Genomic DNA, 18,742 nt, shown 5'->3' with positions numbered 1-18,742 from the left:
GCACGGGCCGCAGGAAACAATAGAGGCCGCGCGCGCGGAGCGAGCGCTCGTAGCCTCCCCGCCCCTCCTGCAACGCACGACCCCGGGATCCCCCAACCCCTCCCGGCTCTCCTGCCGCCATGGCTGACAAGGAAGGTGAGTGTGCCGAGGCCGGCTCGGGAGGGTGCTGGGTTTCGGGGCTGTGTCGTGGCCTGTTACGCGGCCTAAGACGGAGAGAAGGCCCGACTCTGGCGAGCCTAGTCCCAGTAACTCCGGCCTGAGGAATGAGCTCCCAGCCGGGCGGGCTAACGGCGCGCCGGCTCCTCCGGAGCGGATGCCCGGCGACGCCAGGTCTCGGGCCTAGGCGAGTACGACGTTCCCTGCCAACCCCTCTGCCTGTCGGGACTCGGGGCGTCGCTCCCCAGCCCCGGGCTCGATGCGCAGGCCTCCTCCTGGGTTTCGTGGACTTGGCGCGCGCCACCGTGCTTCGAGGTTGGACAGCATCGCCCCAAAGGAGTAACGGAGTGTCCGGCTGGGTGGCCCTAGGACTTCCGGCCCGTGGCGGCCGAGAACGGCATTAGTGCCTGCGACCTAGGAGATTAAGACGAATCTCCATTTCGTTGTCAGAACCCGGGCGCCGCGCCGGTGGCTTTGGAGAGGTTTGTTCGCTTTCCGTTTGTGTTTGCTAACTTAACTTGTTTTTTAAAAACGTTTTAGCGGCCTTTGACGACGCGGTGGAAGAACGTGTGATCAACGAGGAGTACAAGATATGGAAGAAGAACACCCCATTTCTTTATGATTTGGTGATGACCCATGCCCTGGAGTGGCCCAGCCTAACTGCCCAGTGGCTTCCAGATGTGACCAGGTGACGAGAATATCTTGAATATTACTTTGGTAGTTGATATCTTTGTTTTCTTTTTTTCCTCCTGTCACTCTAGGGGTAGGGGGGCATAATCAGAGCCTATGGGTCGTATTTATTTTCCTCGACTAAAAACTAAGGTCGAGAGCATAAGATTATTTTGTAATTTATCCTGCAAGAGAAAACATGCATTTTTGTTGTTGTTGTTGTTGTTGTTGTTGTTGTGTTTTTGTTTTTCCCTCGGCAGTGAGTTGAATAGCCATCCTTATAACTGGGGTTGGTCATGTAATATAAAGCTTGACAGTTTCCAGAAGGTATTCTGGGTTGTTTATTCAACCAAACGTGTGATTTCTCGACATTTATGATAGCCAGGTTCTTAAATAGTAAGATAAATCTCGTATCTGCCTAGCTGAAGTGGGGGGCAGGTGTTTTCAGCAGTAATGTGTGAGGTTTTCAGTAAGTAGATAGGTAAGGCCAAGAGGGCTGGGGGTTGTACTGTTTAGTGATTGAGCACCTACTGGCAAGAACTTTGATCGAAGACAGCACAGAAGGTTGGGTTGTGGGGGATGGGGCGGGGGGGGGGGATGAGACCCTCCAGTGAACCTGCATACACAGAATGTTCTAACCAAGGGGAATGTCTGTCACCATGAAATACGAGAACTGGCTTGCAGAAGCAAGTGGCAATACAAACATGGTGAATGTGGCTGATTACTAATGTAAACTTGTCAGGAGTGAACGTCTGAAATTCAGAGCTAAGATGGGCACAGAATTGGGTTATGAGACTGATTGGGTTCAGCAGGTGGTAGAAATTGGGAGTGAAGCGCTGTTTTGGTTTGAAGGCTGGGAATTGAACCTTGTGCCTGGTAAGAAAGGCAGTGCCTCTACAATCCGTCTCTACTTCGTGCGGAATGGAAAGTTGCTGTGTGTTTTACTAGTAACTTAAGAATGAGGCTGCTACTTTTGCAGCAGTGTAGAGGGAAATGGAGACCTTTATCTGAAGGATGTTGAACAAATCCATGCAACCATCTCGAATGGCCTGTGTGTGTGTCTGATGTGAGTACAGTGCCAGCAGAAGTCAGAAGAGGGCTGGAGCTCCATGGAATGGGCGTTATAGGTCGGGAGCTGCCACAGAAGTGTTGGGACCGGATTCCTGGCTTCCGAAAGAACAGGCAGTGCTCTTTCTGCTGGACTGTGGTCTCTCCAGTCTGTGGGGTTGGGCATGTGTTAGATTAAAAGCTAGTTGGGAACTCAAGCTTAGTAGAGTTGCCTGTCTGTTCTCAGTGGTTGTTGACCCTACTGTCAGTGTTGAGAGGGTCTGTGGTCTACACACTTGTAATTCCAGCACATAAGAGGCAGAGCAGGAAGATCAGGAGTTCAAGACTAGCCAAGTTTCAGGCCAGCCTGGGTTACATAATACAACTGTCCTCTCCAAAGTGTGCGTTGGAACTATGACTCCCAAATTTTTAGCTATTACATGATAGTTCATTATAGGTCTCCTCCCGCTCCCACACACACTTTTTAAAAACAAAAAGGGAGGGAACAGACTGACTGCATCTTTGCCTCTCAAATTTAGAGAAATTCCTACTGTTGATATCTTGAGACCCAAACTGAAGTTCATCCTGTTTCTTGGACCCTTGTAGTGTCTCCATTAGAGTGTCTAGAGTGTCTTACTGGCTTCTCTTCCTCGATATGCTTAAAGTAGTTGGCTTTCGGGATTTCCTAGGTAGTTTACGTAATCCCTTTGACAACAATTGTGAACTTTCATTTAATCCTATTGGTACAGCATCTTTCCCATCCAGACAAAGGGTTTCAAATTGTAATGTGCAAGTCAGCTGTAGGTATTGTAACCTTTGTGTCTCCTACTCTCTAAGGCTTCTGATTCTATAGAACTGAGAATTTGCGTTCCTTAATCTTTATCCATGGTACTGGTACTGTTGGTCTAGGACAATGATTTCAGAAACTCTGCTCTACAATGTAGATTAACTCCCCCCCCCCACCCCCCAGCTGGGGACCGAACCCAACCACTGAGCTAAATCCTCAACCCCCATAGATTAACTTTTTACAGGCGAACACAAATGGTATCAAGCTACGTCTCTTTTTTGAAACTTAATATTCCTTGTTGCCTACAGTATAAAATCTAGACTGCCTTAAGCTGACATTGAAGAAATTGGACAGAGATTTTAATTCTCTTTCTAGGTTTCTCATTTGACTTTTCCACTTCCAAAATTAGAATTGGACTTTGCTCTGTTATCTCAGCTGTATTGCTTAAATTCCTCAAATTTCAAATATTTTCATTTCAAATTGGAATAATTCTCCAAAGTATTGAGTTTAAATCTAGCCCAGCCCATAATGTATTAATTTGCTTTTCCTGAATTGGATGGGCCCTCATGCATGCCAGTTTCACACACTACTGCTGGACTGTATTCCTCAGCTGTTGCCTTCCAGGGGTTTGTGTGCCTTTCATGTGGTGTATACCGCCTAGTATTTGTGTCACTGACTAATTACTTCGTTATTTTTTTAAACAGCTTTTATTTTTATGTATGTGTTAGTGTTGTCTTAGTTTGCTTTCTCTTGCTGTGATAAAAACCACGAACAAAAGCAACTTGGGGGTTGGGGATTTAGCTCAGTGGTAGAGCGCTTGCCTAGCAAGCGCAAGGCCCTGGGTTCGGTCCCCAGCTCCGAAAAAAAGAATAAAAAAACAAAAAAACAAAACAAAACAAAAAAAAAGCAACTTGGGGAGAAAAGAGTTCTGTTTCAGTTTACAGTTTATAATCTGTCATGGAAGGTCAGGGTGGAACCTGGAAGTTGGAACTGAAACAGGCCATGGATGAACATGGCCTCTGTCTTGTTCAGTTTGCTTCTTACATAACTCAGAGTCATCTGCCCAGGGATGGCACTGCCCATGATGGGCTAGGTCCTACATAAATCATTAATCCCAGAAAATGCCTCCACAGGGTTGCCTACAAGCCATTCTGATAACAGCAAGTTTTGAGTTGGTTTTCTCTTTTGTTTTTGTCTACATGCATGTCAGTATATCAATTTGTTCCTGTACCTTGTACTGTGTTCCTGGGACCTGGGTAGGCTAGAAGAGGGTATCAGATCCTTGTGAGCCAGCATGTGGATGCTGGAGACTCAACCTGTGTCCTCTTCGAGAACAACAGCGGCTCGACCACTGAGAGTCATCTCCCCAATTCTTGGTCCTGGCTCTCTAAGAAGAGTACCTGTCTTGTTTTTTATTTTGTTTTGAATTTAAGGCATGTGCATATTTTGTCTGTGTGTAAGTGTATACCCCATATGTGGGTTTCCAGAAGGTGGCATTGTGGGTCCGCTGGGTCTGGATTACCTCCATGTGGGTATTGGGAATGGAATGATGGTTCTCTGGAAGGAAGAGCAGCCAGTTTTCTTAACTGCTGAGCAATCTCTCCAGCCCCAGGGAGTTATGTGTAATCATCTGTGTTTTCAGTAGGAGTGCATGTTGCTCAGTGGTAGAATGTTTAAGTGAATAAATAAAGTTTGGGGTTGTGGGCCAGTAGATAAAGCAATTGTAGAAGTTTGAGGATCACAATTCAAATCCCAACATTGGTATAAATAGCAGCACACTAGTAATTCCAGGAGGCAAACAGGATCACTAGAATAAACTAAACTAGCAGACCTGGGAGACTCTAGGTTGAGGAGAGTTATTATGTCTTCAGTCTATCTGGAGGAAAAAGATAAGCCAGAGGCCCATTGTCACATTCTAGCCTCCATATGTGTGATCGCACACATAGATCTGTACACACAGAAAGGATGGTCGGTAAGAGACAACTGTAGGGTTAGGGAGAACTGTAGTGAAAACAAAACTAATTCCAAAGTGTTTGGAGCAGTGTACTTATTAATCAGGAGCACAGTAAATGTTTGGACAGTTTATTTAATGTTCTTTTTTGGTTATTTGGATTCCTCTGGAATTCAGAGATCTATCTGCCTCTGCCCCCTGAGTGCTGGGTTTAAAGGCATGCACCTCTGCCTGCCTAATGTTCTTTTTCTTTTGTGGAATACAAGAACTCTTGCACATGACCAGGCACAAAGCTCTGTCGTTGGGTTTTTTTTTTTTGTTTTGTTTTGTTTTTTTTTTTTTTTCCCCCGGAGCTGAGGACCGAACCCAGGGCCTTGTGCTTGCTAGGCAAGCGTTCTACCACTGAGCTAAACCCCCAACCCCTCTCATTGGTTTTTTCTTTTTTCTTTTTTTTCGGAGCTGGGGACCGAACCCAGGGCCTTGTGCTTGCTAGGCAAGCGCTCTACCACTGAGCTAAATCCCCAATCCCTCTCATTGGGTTTTACACTGTAGTTTCTCCTTTCTTTCTGTCTCTTTCATCTCTTAGAGCTCTTGGTAAACAAAAATATATTGGCATATCTAACATGTTTTCTTTTTACCCATTATAAAGGGTGTGTAGTTATTCACTTTTTTATTTCAATAAACTGGGAGAAAAGTAAGTTTCCTTCGAGTAATTCTAAATTTTTTGGCCAAGGTAAGTAAAAATCGAGTGCTGTATTTGTGCTTTAGCCTAAATAGAGGGCCACTAGAGCTAGGAAATAGACTGCCAAGTAGAGTCAGTGGGTAGAGGTGCCTACTGACAAGCTTGACAACTTAAGTTTGATCACCTGAACCCATGGGGTGGAAGGAAGAACTGATCCTCAACAGTTGTCATTTATTTTATTCCATCGTGGGGAGGGGATTGTGTGTGTGCACTCAGGATCTCCTGGAGCTAGACTTTGAAGTGGTTGTTTCTTGACATGGGAGTTGGGAACTGAACTCAAGTCCTATAAGAAGAGCAACAACCACTATTAACTGCTAAACTATGGTTTTAGTTCCACTTTTTTTAAAAGTGAGAAAAAGTCTGAGAACCAAGGAGATAGGTAACAGGAGGATCCCTCAGTCTCACCAGCCAGGCTAACCTAATTGGTGAGCTCCAGGTCAATAAAGCAAGTCTTGTCTTAAAAGAGATAAATAGCATCTTGAGAGGTACTTAAAAAAAAGAGTGGTGGGGCTGGAGAGATGGCTCTGTGGTTAAGAGCACCGACTGCTCTTGCAGAGGTCCTGAGTTCAATTCCCAGCAACCACATGGTGGCTCACAATCATCTGTGATGTGGTCTTGGCACCTTCTTCTGGGTTACAGGAATATATGCAGGCAGAACACTGTATACATAATAAATAAAAAAATCTTAAAAAAAAAAAAAGAGTGGTATCTGAATTGTCTTCTGGTATCCACATGCATGTGTGCTTGCACATAGGAGGGTTTTGTTGTGTTTAAGTAGGAAGTAGTTTTTACTATCTCAAGATTGAATCATTTGGGTTTGTTTTGTTGTTTTGTTATATGTATATTACTGACTGGTTTCCTGGGTTACCAATTTGAATAGTGGTGAATTGTTATTACAGGCCTGAAGGGAAAGATTTCAGCATTCATCGGCTTGTCCTGGGAACACACACATCAGATGAACAAAACCACCTTGTGATAGCCAGTGTCCAGCTCCCTAATGACGATGCTCAGTTTGATGCATCCCATTATGACAGTGAAAAAGGAGGTGAGACTTCGGGATGGAGGAAGTAATGGTGTGTGGGTTGTATCTTCATTAAGGGGGATACAGTTTGGTCAGCAGGGGAGACACTGACCCAAAGACAGAAATTAGTTCACAGATGTGGGTTGCTAAGGGGGTTCAAACCTAGATCTTCATCTTTGCTATATAGCAAACTTCTTGCCCACCAAGCCATCTCTGTCCTCCGAGGCTGTGTAACTATACAGTTATAAATTATTAACTTTTCCTGTAATGTCCTCCAGCTTTTTTGTCATTCTTTGAAATACAATCCTGTTTGAAGAGCTCAAAATAATTTTTTTTGTACTTCAACTGAAAAATCTTTGGTCTGTTTATTTTGCTGGTGTGTTTGATTAGAATTTAGTCCTGTTCCCCTGAATGTTTTTCTTGCTGTGGGGAATTGGTGGTCAGCATGCTCTCTACCACTGAGCTCTTTTCTTTGACTACAGTTTTGTTTTGTATGTCGGTGTGCCACAGTGCCAGAAGGGGAAAATTGTCATACATTAAAGGCAGTTGTAGTCTGCACATTGAGACCCCTAGTGAACATCCCAAAAGGGCTTCTCTTTCCAAAAACAGTGACAAAAAAGCAGTAATGTGAATAACAGCTGTGGATACTTTATTTTATCAAATACCCCAGTGTTACACACTTCGTTTTTCCTTCCCCATTAAAGTAGTGCTTCACAGATCAGAGAATAGACTTGGTATTTAAAAGGTGTGGGGGAGTGGTGACTTCAAGCAATGGGTACAGTTATGTCTAAATGTCTACATCTTTGGGTGCTGGGTTGTATCTCAGTGGTGGAATTTACTAGTCTTGGATCTATAGGACCCTGGACTCTATTCCTAGCACCACAGACACAAAAAGAAAGTGTTTTGAGAGATTATTAGGTAAGTAATTTCCTATCTGAAAGATGAACTTCATTATAAAAATTCATTGATTGTGATAATGGCTTTATTGTTTGGTTTGTGCTGTTAAAACATATTCTTTGAGATTCCACTAAATTTGTGGCCTAGAAAGGTGACTTGGTATTAGAAGTAGTCAAGGCTTGCTAGGAACTTGTGTTGTGATAATCAAATTAATCTTCACTTCCCTCTCTTTTTAAAAAGAGTTGCTTTTATCGTTAGTATTAATGTATATGGGTGTTTTCTCAGCATGTGTGTCAGTGTGCTGTATAGGTGCCTGGTGTCTATGGAGGCCAGCACCAGGTGTCAGACCCCTTGGAACTGAAGCTACAGGAGGTTTATGGGCTACCATGTGGGTGCTGAATACCAAAGCCTGGTTCCTCTTGAAAAGCAGCTCTTGCTCTTCACCAGTGAGTCACATCGCCAGCCCACTAGAGTGTTTTCATTGTGATTTGAAGAGTGCTTCTCCTGGTATACACAGATCTGTTTGTTTCTGTTGTGTTTGGGTTAGTTTTAATGGTATTTTGCCTTTGAGAGTGGTTTTTTTTTTTTTTTAACTTGGAAGAATTTTTTACTTTCAGTGAGTTTTTAGTTATTATTTTAGACCTTTCCTATTTTGAATGGCCCTTTCACTTATCTACTTTATAGTGGCAATCTCTAATTTTAAGTAGGTGTGGCTTGGGTTGGGGGATGTTAATGGCTCAGTAGTAATATGTTTGTCTAGCAAATGTGTGGCCTTAGGTTCAGTCTGCAAAAGAGACACGTCCTAACCTGTTAAAGCTCAGTTTGAGAGCTGCATATGGTAGTAGCACATGCCTTGTAATCTCAGAACTTGGAAGGCAGGAGGCTCTTGAGTGTGAAACAAGCTGGGCTGGGCAGACACTGTCTTCAAAACAAAATAATCTCAGTTTAGATTCTCTGAGCTTCTACTTACTACTGTATTTTAAATATATGCCCCAAACTGAGATCATGCATTATATGACTTGATTGTCCCTTTTCCTGTGGGTTCTGCCAAGTGTTGGTTTTCTCCTGTAAGACTGTTAGAAGGTCGGAGTTGTGTGTAGCTGTGTGCTTACTGCTACCATGTGCTTACACTGCAGTTTTTTCTTTAAAGATTTATTTATTTATGTACATGAGTACACTGTAGCTGTCTTCAGGCACACCAGAAGAGGGCATCGGACCCCATTATAAATGGTTGTGAGCCACCATATAGTTGCTGGGAATTGAACTCAGGACCTCTGGAAAAGCAGTCAGTGCTCTTAACCTCTAAACTCTCTCTCCAGCCCTAGAGTCTTTTCAAGGACAGGGTATCACTGTGTTCCCCTGGCTTGCTGGCTAGTCTAGCGCTCAAACGATGTGTTGCATGGTATGTGCACTACAGGGGAAAATGGATAAATGTGGTGGCTTGAGTCTGTCAGTACTTGGGGAGGCGGAGGTAGTTGGATCACTGTGTGTTCAGGCCAGTCTGATCTATATAGCAGGTTTTAGCCTAGCCAGGGCTACAGTGAAACCTTGTCTCACAATAAATGAATGTATATTTTGAGACTGAAGATTACCCAATAGGCCAACAGTGTTACTTACTATTTACATCTTTGCTCTCTGAGAACAATTTTTGTCCTTTAGTTAGTAGTACTTTGCTGGTAATAGAGATGTTTGTCTATAATCCCAACACCAGAAGTGGAAGTTCAGGTCATCCTTGGCTACATAGTTGTTGGAGGGTAAGGTGGGCCTATACTAAATAAATGAGACCCTGACAGTCAACCAGTGGATAAGTAAGTAAAGTAACACTTGTTGTTTCTTCCTCTATTTCTTTTTTTCTTATTTGTTTGTTTTATACATGTGAGTACACTGTAGCTGTCTTCAGACACAGCAGAAGAGGGCATCAGATCCCATTACAGATGGTTGTGAGCCACCATGTGGTTGCTAGGAATTGAACTCAGAACCTCTGGAAGAGCAGTCAGTGCTCTTCACTGCTGAGCCATCTCTCCAGCCCATAAAGTAACATTTGAATAGTGGTGTTAGTGACAGAACTTTTTTTTTTTTTTGGGGGGGGGGTTGGTTTGGTTTTCCAAAACATGGTTTCTCTGTGTTATCCTGGAACTTTTCTCTGTGGACTAGGCTCGCATCTAACTCGGATCCACCTGCCTCTGCCTCCTAAGTGGTAGGATTAAAAGTATCCATTACCACACCTACACCTGACTTGACATGCTGTCATAATTTCAATTAATAATGTATTTACTACTAATCTATCTATAATTAGAAATGTATGAAAGTTCTTCGGTTCTGTAAATGTCTAGGTTCAGTCTTCTAAATATGAGACTTGGTTGCTTAAGTACTTTGTATTTCTATATATATTTACAGAATTTGGAGGTTTTGGTTCTGTCAGTGGGAAAATTGAAATAGAAATCAAGATCAACCATGAAGGAGAAGTAAACAGGGCCAGGTACATGCCTCAGAACCCTTGCATCATTGCAACGAAGACTCCATCCAGTGATGTTCTTGTTTTTGACTACACAAAGCACCCTTCTAAACCAGGTACCTCCTCTTTTTATTCAGATACAGATTTTTATTTATATTTATATGTGTGAGTATTTTACACTTTTCAAGTGAAATAATGCTTTTGTGCAGAAGAAAATCATGATGTCTAACTTGAGCGTTATATATCTGGTAATGGGCCTGTATTTTGTATACTGATATGTTTGTGACATTATTTTGCTTAATAAACCCAGAAAGACAATGGATTGTATACTCTTGATGTATTATTTTGCAGACCCTTCTGGAGAATGCAACCCAGACTTGCGTCTCCGTGGGCATCAGAAGGAAGGTTATGGGCTTTCTTGGAATCCAAATCTCAGCGGGCACTTACTTAGTGCTTCAGATGACCATGTGCGTATCCTTGTGGTTTTGAAGCAAATCTGGGATTGTTACCAATTGGTTTCTTTTTTGGGATATGCGGGGAAGTGAGAATCTTTTATATAATGGTTAATTTTACATTTAAGACCATCTGCCTGTGGGACATCAGTGCAGTTCCCAAAGAAGGAAAAGTGGTGGATGCAAAGACCATCTTTACAGGGCATACAGCAGTAGTGGAGGACGTTTCCTGGCATCTGCTCCATGAGTCTCTGTTCGGGTCAGTTGCTGATGACCAGAAACTCATGATGTAAGTGGAGCCCATTGTTTATTTTTAATGCATATGTTTTCACAGTTTTGTGTTAGTCACCATGTCAAGTTTCTTTTTCTGTTCTCTTTTTTTGTTAATTAAGTTGGGATACTCGTTCAAACAATACTTCCAAGCCAAGCCACTCGGTTGATGCTCACACAGCTGAAGTGAATTGCTTATCTTTCAATCCTTATAGTGAGTTCATTCTTGCCACGGGATCAGCTGACAAGGTAGGTTTGCCTTGTTAACTTGAGGTTTTAAATTTTATGGGTATGGGTGTTTTCACAGACGTGTGTTTTAAGCACAGCGCCTGGTACCTGTTGAGGTCAGATCTCTTGAGATTTAATTTTACAAATGTTTGTGAGCCACCAAGTAGGTGCTGAGTTAATGTTTTATTTTAGTTAAAGGTTTTCTGTTCTTTTGTAATTTTTTTTTTAAAGATTTATTCATTTATTATATATAAGTACACTGTAGCTGTCTTCAGACACACCAGAAGAGGGCATCGGATCCCATTACAGATGGTTGTGAGCCACCATGTGGTTGCTGGGAATTGAACTCAGGACCTCTGGAAGAGCAGTCAGTGCTCTTAACCACTGAGCCATCTCTCCAGCCCCCTTTGTAATTTTTAAAAAGAGCTTATTATTAGATTGGCAGGATGCCTCAGTGAGTAAGGCACTGGCTGGAGTCTGGAGATCTCACAGTTACATTCATCTATTTGATTGGCAGGGGTGGAGGAGGCGCATGTGCCATGACACCTGTGGAGCCCAAAGGACAGCTCTCCAGAGTCTGTCCTCCTCCTGCCCGCTGCTTGGGTTCTGGAATCACTCATTTTGTCAGGCTTGTCAGCAAGCACCCTTACCCTTACCCATAAACCATCTTGTTATCTCTAGGGCGCTCTTTTTTTTTTTCTTTCTTTTTTCTATTTTTCAGAGCTGGGGACCGAACCCTAGGGTGCTCTTATTTAATAAATTAGTACTGATTTATTTTTCTTTTTGTACATAGACTGTTGCCTTGTGGGATCTGAGAAATCTGAAACTCAAGTTGCATTCCTTTGAATCACATAAGGATGAAATATTCCAAGTAAGAGAAATCAGTGTGCTTACCCCATCACTTCCCTTTCCTTTCTTTCATCTCCCTTTATCATACAGAAAATCTGCTCAGGTTAGTAGAACTTTAGAGCTTGAAACAGTTCTAAAGAAGAAAAAAAATTTTTTTTAAAGATTTATTCATTTATTATATATGAGTACACTGTAGCTGTCCTCAGATACACCAGAAGAGGGCATCGGATCTCTTTACAGTTGGTTGTGAGCCACCATGTGGTTGCTGGGAATTGAACTCAGGACCTCTAGAGGAGTAGTCGGGTGCTCTTACCTGCTCAGCCATCTCTCCAGCCCGAAGAAAAATATTTTTATACCTATGCTGGTTTCTTGGGATATTAAGAAACTAGTGCTGGATTTTTGGGTACCTGCTTATAATCCCAGTACTTGGGGAACTGGGGGTTAGAGATAGGATTTTTCTGCATATTCCTGACCATCTGGAACTTATTTTATAGACTAGGCTGGTCTTGAACCCAGAGGTCTGCCTGTTAAATGGTGGGATTAAAGGAGTGCACCACCACAGCTGTCTCTTTTCTGATTTTTAAAATTATTTTGTTCTGTGTGGTCATGATTCACACCTTTATCCCAGCACTTGGGAGGCAAAGGCAAGTGGATTTCTGAGTTCTGGGGCTGCCAGGTTTATTGCACAGAAAAAGAAAAACCCTGTTTCTAAAAACTAAGGTATGTGCATGTGCATATGTGTGGAGGTGTTTTGCCTACACATGTGTTTTGTGCACCTCAGAGACCAGTTACAGGTGATTTCGAGCTACTGTGCATTCTAGGAATTGAACCCTGGTCTTCGAGAAAATTGGCCAGTACTCTGACCCATATCTCCAGCCCCACCTTTTTTACTATTTTAGCCATTGCTGGAGTCCTGTGTGCCCCCTTTTTTAATAGGCTGGTCCCTCTGGCTCAGACAATTGTCTGCTTTAAAACACATGCTCTTAAGGCAGTGTGTGGACTACTTAGCAGCCTTCTCTCTCAAGCTTGAATTTTATAATGAAGGGGCAGGCATTACAGTACATGACTCTAGTCCAACACAGGGGTAGCTTACAACTCCTGAGTTCATCTTGAGCTATCTTATAAGAGACCCTACGTTCATGAAGACTGCTAATAATCCCAGGAGGCAGGAAGAAGAGGCAAGAGAATGAAATACAAGGTCATTCTTATCTAAATAGACTAAGTGTTGAACATATTTTGTCCTTGACTCCTCGTGGTGGTGATGTTGCTTGAAAGAATACATTCTTCCCTAACCCGTTAGTCAATAATACCTTTCTTGTGCCATGAGCCAGCATTTTCTCAATAAATAGGAACAGAATTCGTGATTGTTGTTTGTATCTTACAGCTAACGTGATTGTAAGGAATCTTTGAGGAGAAAGGTAGAAGGAGCCTATCTTGTATTATGTGACACAACGAGCAGTTGAGAAAATAATAGATTTATGTCACCTGTCAATATTTTAGTTTACATTTCAGAATTGAACTTCTTTTGACTAAAAGGCAGATTAGGTATAAATAATTTGTCAAGAAGAGGAGGAAAATAAGGTTTCAAGGGTGTTTCTGTTTCAGTGTGTGTGGTTAAGGCAAGAGGCACACAATTTTGAAGCCAATTTGAGCCGTATGCTCTGAGGCCCTATTGAGCCAAACCGTGGAGCACTGTAAAATGGAGCAGAAGCTAATATCCTGTCTTTAGTGATGAGTTATTCTCACATGAGTGAGAAGTACCTGTCAGGTTTAACCATATCCTTTTATTAATGAGGTTTTTCTTCACTCTCGGGTATAGGTTCAATGGTCACCTCACAATGAGACTATCTTAGCTTCCAGTGGCACTGATCGTCGGCTGAATGTCTGGGATCTAAGGTGAGTTTTATGTTAATTACTCTATCCTGAAGTGATTTGGATGGGGGTGTTCTGTGGACGGCTGTCCTCAAGTTCCCTCGATAGGCCAAACTCAAGCAACTCTCCTGCCTCTGCTTCCTGAGTGCCGCCAAGCTTAGCAAAATCACTCTCTTTACATTGTTCAAACACAGATACTGAGTGTAATGATGTTTTTCTTTTTTCTTTTTTCTTTTTTTTTCTTTTCTTTCTTTTTAAGTAAAATTGGAGAAGAACAGTCCCCAGAAGATGCAGAGGATGGCCCACCAGAGTTGTTGGTATGTCACACAAATCAGGCACTTGGGGATCTTAAAGCTTTTTAAATAGTGAAATATGTCTATATTTAATATCTTTGTTTTGGTCCTTCTTCCAGTTTATTCATGGTGGTCACACTGCCAAGATATCTGACTTCTCCTGGAATCCCAATGAACCTTGGGTAATTTGTTCTGTATCAGAAGACAATATCATGCAAGTGTGGCAGATGGTAAGTGGCTGTTTGTTTATACAAAGCTAGATGGGAGACGTAATTCCTTCCTTACCTATGTATGTAACTGAATGATGGTAGAGATAGACACACGCTTTGTAGACACAGCTGCCGTCTGTGTTCAGTTTTCTTTGGATCTGACTTCAGTATTTTTGTGTCTTTTTTTTTTTTTTTTCCTTAATGTTTTTGTTTTGAGGCAAGGTCTCATGTAGTCCTGTCTGGTCAAACTCTCATATGTGTCATTTTGTTTTTTGTTTTTTGTGTTTTTTTTGTTTTTTGGTTTTTTTTCCAGAGCTGGGGACCGAACCCAGGGCCTTGCACTTGCTAGGCAAGCGCTCTACCACTGAGCTAAATCCCCAACCCCATATGTGTCATTTTGAATTCTGCCTCTTTTCAGTGTTTTTTGGTTTGGTTTTTCAGGACAGGGTTTCTCTGTATAGCCCTGGCTGTCCTAGAACTCACTTTGTAGACCAGGCTGGATCCACCAGCCTCTGCTTCCAGAGTTCTGGGATTTGGTGATGTGTAGCGCCACTGCTACCTGGCTCAACTTTTCTTTATCCGATCGTGCCACTGGTTATTTTTAGCTTAACTAAATAAAAATTAATCTTCTCTTTGTTTTATTCAGTGTGGCTATACTTAGAGACTTTAAAGCTCTTCACCTCTGGGTCTAGTTAAATCATCATATTAGATTTAAAAATATTTCCTGTAGTTTTGCCTGACATTAGAGTGTTGTTTTTGTTTGTTTGTTTGTTCGTTTGTTTGTTTTTTTAAGAAGTTGAGACATTCTTCTTTAAAGAGAATTTTAAAATCGTTTAGCAGTTCGTGATGTGGCGGCCTTTTTAAGATAGTCTTCAGACAATAGAGACCTAAAAGGTTGTGTTTGGGATTTATTTACATGTGTGAGTATTTTTCCTGCATTTATTTATGTGTACCATGTGCATGCAGTGCCTCTGGAGGCCAAAAGGAGGGCATCAGATTCCCCTTGGCCTGCAGATGCAGATATTAATGATAGTGAGGTACCATGTGGGTGCTTAGAACTGAACCTGGGTTCTTTGCAAGAACAAGTACTCTTTACCACTGACTCCTGGATTTAATTCATAGCAATCCACCTGCCTCTAGGGGGTTTTTTGTTTGTTGGTTTGGTTTTTTTCTCTTTCTTCCTTTTTATTGGGGGGGGGGGGGCTTACTGTGTAGCTCTGGCCATCCTGGAACTCACTCTGGACTAGCCTGGCCTTGAATTCACCTGCCTCTGCGTCCCCCAAGTTATAGAACTCAGGGTCTTGTGCATGATAAACACTCTACCACTGAGCCAAAATTTAGTAAACATCAGAAGAGCCATCGTTCTGAGGTTCCGCCATGAGCTTTGCACAGGCTATTAAGTTTAGACTTGTTCTAGATATTTGAATGTTAACATTTAAGCGAGAAAAGAAAGCTGTAGATTTTTTCATTTAAGTGGGGTTTTCTTTTTGGACCCCATATGTTTTAATTCACTTCCTCAAGACTGAGATTGACAACAAATTTCCTTTGGCTTTGGGCATTCTCTTTATCATTGGTTACTTAGTCAGCCTGATTTATAAAGGGCCCTACATTATCCAAAAAAAGACAACCCTGTTACATGTTTGTCCTGTCAGCCATCCAGAATGTACCTGATCATTACCTGGAATTGCTTGAGTGTGAGTTTATTAGGCCATTTTGAACTCTGCTAGTGTTTGAGGGTAGCCATCATTAGAGCTCTAGGCCTGTCCTTCCTTTAGAAGATAGGACGTTATTCTTGACTGTTCGAGGTGGGTGCGGGTCTGTTTCTTAGAACCTGGCTAAGGAGCAGTTCATTTCTGGGTGCTCAGTTTTCATCATTTTGGCAAGTATAATATCTTCAATCTGGGGTTTGTCTGAAGCAGCAGGAAAATCAATTGGGCTTATTTTGTTTGTTTTCCATGGACCCTTTGGACTGTCTTTGTTGCTTAAAAATCTCAAAAGAAAATTTAAAATTTAACTGCTCCTGTTAGGTCCTTCAGTTGAGTCACTCCCTCCCTGTGTAAGGATAAGCGTATTACATATTGAAGGAAACAGTCCTTGGAAAGCAGCGTAGCAGAAACACTCCTAATTTAGTAGCATGCGAACAGTGTAAAGACACACAAAGTGTTGGGGTTTTTTGTTTTGTTTTTTTAATTTGTAATGCCTATCTGTTTTAAATTCTGATTATTTTTCCCATAGGAGTAAGCAGTCTTAACTGACAGCATTACCCTTCTCAGACACATAGCTAACCTTTGATTATGTCAACAGCTTGGTTTTTAGATAATGATTGTTGGTTTTAGTGAGAACTTGTTTTATTTCAAGACAGGGTTTCTCTGTGTAGCCATCTTCCATCCTAGAATTCACATTGTAGATCAGGCTGGCTTTGAACTCAGAGATCTTCTTGTCTCTGCCTCCCGAGTACTGGGATTAAAGGCACACATCACCACTGCCTAAATCTAAGCCTGGTTTTTCGAAAGAAGAAAGCACCAGTAGACAGGCAGCAGATCTTTATGTATAAATGTCATAGCTATAAGTTAAATTTTACCTTAAAATGTAAGATTAGTGTAAAGATTTCATAGCATAGCCATTTTTATTACATAGAGCAAGCCAACTTAGTTTATGAATGATATTACAAAGATTGTGTCACTTGGCATTTGAATTATGAATGAGAAATTAAACATAAGGCTTTTCACAAACATTACATCATACCTTTAGTAAAAGTCTTACATTCATCACTTGTATAGTAAGAATATTCCTGGAAAAGAAGCACAGAAATTAATAAATTTTAAATGTACATTAGTTATTTTTGATTACTACAAACTGGTTTTATGTCCTATAATTTTTGCATTACTCATGACTATTTTTTAAAGATTTACTTTAGAGAGTGTGTATGTGGGCATATGCAAACAGGCCACTGCGTGCTAGTGTCAGAGAAGGCAATAGGACGAGTCTGATACCTTGGAGTTGGAGTTACAGGTAGTTGTGAGCTGTTTGACCTGAGTGCTAGGAGCTGAACTCTGGTCCTTTAGAAGAGCAACAAGCACTCTTAACACTGAGACATTTCTCCAACTTTGGTATATTGTATTTTAAAACAGTTTTATTCCTTGTCATGCACCTGTCTAAAATTATACGCAGTGTAGTTGTGAATATATTGTGGGGCCAGGCACAGCTTTAATCTCAGGACTCGGGTATCTCTGTGGTTCAAAACCAGCTGGTGTTCTACATACTGAATTCCAAGACAGCTGGGCCTATGTAGAGACCCTAACTCCAAAAAAAGCCAGGAAAGGCCAGGAATGGTGGCGCACGCCATTAGTCCCAGTGGCACTTGGGAAACAGAGGCATTTGAGAGGCATCTCTGGGTTTAAAGGCAGCCAGGGTTACACAGAGAGGAAACCCTGTCTCAGAAAAAGAGAAGAGGTTAAGAGAGTGAACTAGATCCAGGCACACTGCCTCCATTGTGGGTTATATCCGTGTAATACGCAGTACATGCTTAGGCTTTGTCTGACTTTTGGCATAGAACTGCTAAGAAAGCATTGGAATTTCCAGCTCATTTTATCCTGTTTATAATGTCCCTTGTGGGTCATCTCTGAGTAAAGGCAATTTTGGTGGCACCCTAGATAGCCTCACAGTTGGGCTAGTCAACAGAATTGCTGATAAACATTTGGCACTCTCAGCCTTCCCAGTGGGAAAGGGGAAGTTTGAGCTTCCAGATTTTGGTGTTCACATTGACTTGCTTGGAGAGTAGTATGAATAAATAGTCTGTGCCTGCTCCCTGTTGTATTAATCTCTTCCACTTGGTCCCTTGGTTACATCCACTGTAATAAACCCAATAATAAACAGGGTGTGTATGGTGGCCCTGTATTCCTAGTTCATGGGGAAGCTGATACAAGGGGGGCTTGTACGTGCACAAAGGTAAATGTCAAAATCTCTTGTTTCTGTGTAATTGTAGCAAGTTTTCAAATCAAGCAAAGAAGTTCCTTGCAAAACTCCCAAACTTTATAGCAATGGTGAATAGAAATGGCACGATAATTCTGTAGATTGGAGCTTGCAGTGACCCTCTGAGGTGGTATCTGTCAAGTCTACTGATGAGTATTGACATGAAATACCACCTCCACCCACCACCACCACCACCTCCACCACCTCCACCACCACCCACTACCACCACCAAAGTTACAGATAGTGGCTGCTAGCAACAATAAATTTTGCCCAGAGGTTAGTGGTTTGGGGATTTAAGATTAATCTGTTTTGTCACCTTGTGGAGATAGGGGTTAGTTTATGTGAAAGCGGTTTTTTCAAAACATTTATAAATTGAGATTTGGACATAGGCCTTGTTCAGAGTTACTTAAATTTTACCATTCAGTGAGTTTTATACTCCTAGAGTCACACATCACAAAAATTTTTACAAAATTCTATCATCCCAAAAAGAAATTCTGTGCTCACAATCATCACTTCCCTGTGTATTTCGTAGAGACTTTCTGGGTTTTATTTTAGCAATTAACAATAATTTCTCTATTTAGAGGGTTTGGGATGATGATCACCTATACTTAGTGAAAGTGCCCTCTACAGGAGGCCATGGCCTGTCCTTGTTTTTATTGAGCACGCCGCACTAACTTAGATTCACACTGGTTGCATGTTGCTGTTTTTATTCAACAGTAGTTGTTAAGTTAGAAATGTCTGACCCTGCTTGAAATGTTATCCGGTACCTTGGCATAATACTTTATAGAAATATATCTTAAAGAAATAATTTGTCTTAATGCTAAATACCCTCCTCTCTTTATTTATTTTTTTTATTTTATTTTATTTTTTGG

General features: G+C 41.7%; 1 protein-coding gene across 1 annotated transcript in view; it reads left to right on the top strand.

Moving 5' to 3' along the window:
- The first annotated feature begins 112 nt into the window (after nucleotides 1-112).
- The window catches only part of Rbbp4 (RB binding protein 4, chromatin remodeling factor), a 19,295-nt gene continuing 665 nt past the window's right edge, over nucleotides 113-18,742 (top strand). The window contains exons 1-11 of the mRNA NM_001107912.2: nucleotides 113-135; nucleotides 697-844; nucleotides 6,252-6,397; nucleotides 9,668-9,841; nucleotides 10,077-10,192; nucleotides 10,306-10,466; nucleotides 10,570-10,696; nucleotides 11,469-11,546; nucleotides 13,344-13,420; nucleotides 13,656-13,713; nucleotides 13,809-13,919. Coding sequence (NP_001101382.1) covers nucleotides 120-135; nucleotides 697-844; nucleotides 6,252-6,397; nucleotides 9,668-9,841; nucleotides 10,077-10,192; nucleotides 10,306-10,466; nucleotides 10,570-10,696; nucleotides 11,469-11,546; nucleotides 13,344-13,420; nucleotides 13,656-13,713; nucleotides 13,809-13,919 — 1,212 coding nt within the window. The 5' untranslated portion in view covers nucleotides 113-119. The remainder of the gene's footprint in view (nucleotides 136-696; nucleotides 845-6,251; nucleotides 6,398-9,667; nucleotides 9,842-10,076; nucleotides 10,193-10,305; nucleotides 10,467-10,569; nucleotides 10,697-11,468; nucleotides 11,547-13,343; nucleotides 13,421-13,655; nucleotides 13,714-13,808; nucleotides 13,920-18,742) is intronic.

This window comes from Rattus norvegicus, chromosome 5 (genome assembly GCF_036323735.1).
Source record: "Rattus norvegicus strain BN/NHsdMcwi chromosome 5, GRCr8, whole genome shotgun sequence".
Classification (NCBI taxonomy): Eukaryota; Metazoa; Chordata; class Mammalia; order Rodentia; family Muridae; genus Rattus; species Rattus norvegicus.
The sequence above is the reverse complement of the archived record's forward strand: the minus strand, read 5'-3'. Positions and strand labels throughout refer to the sequence as shown.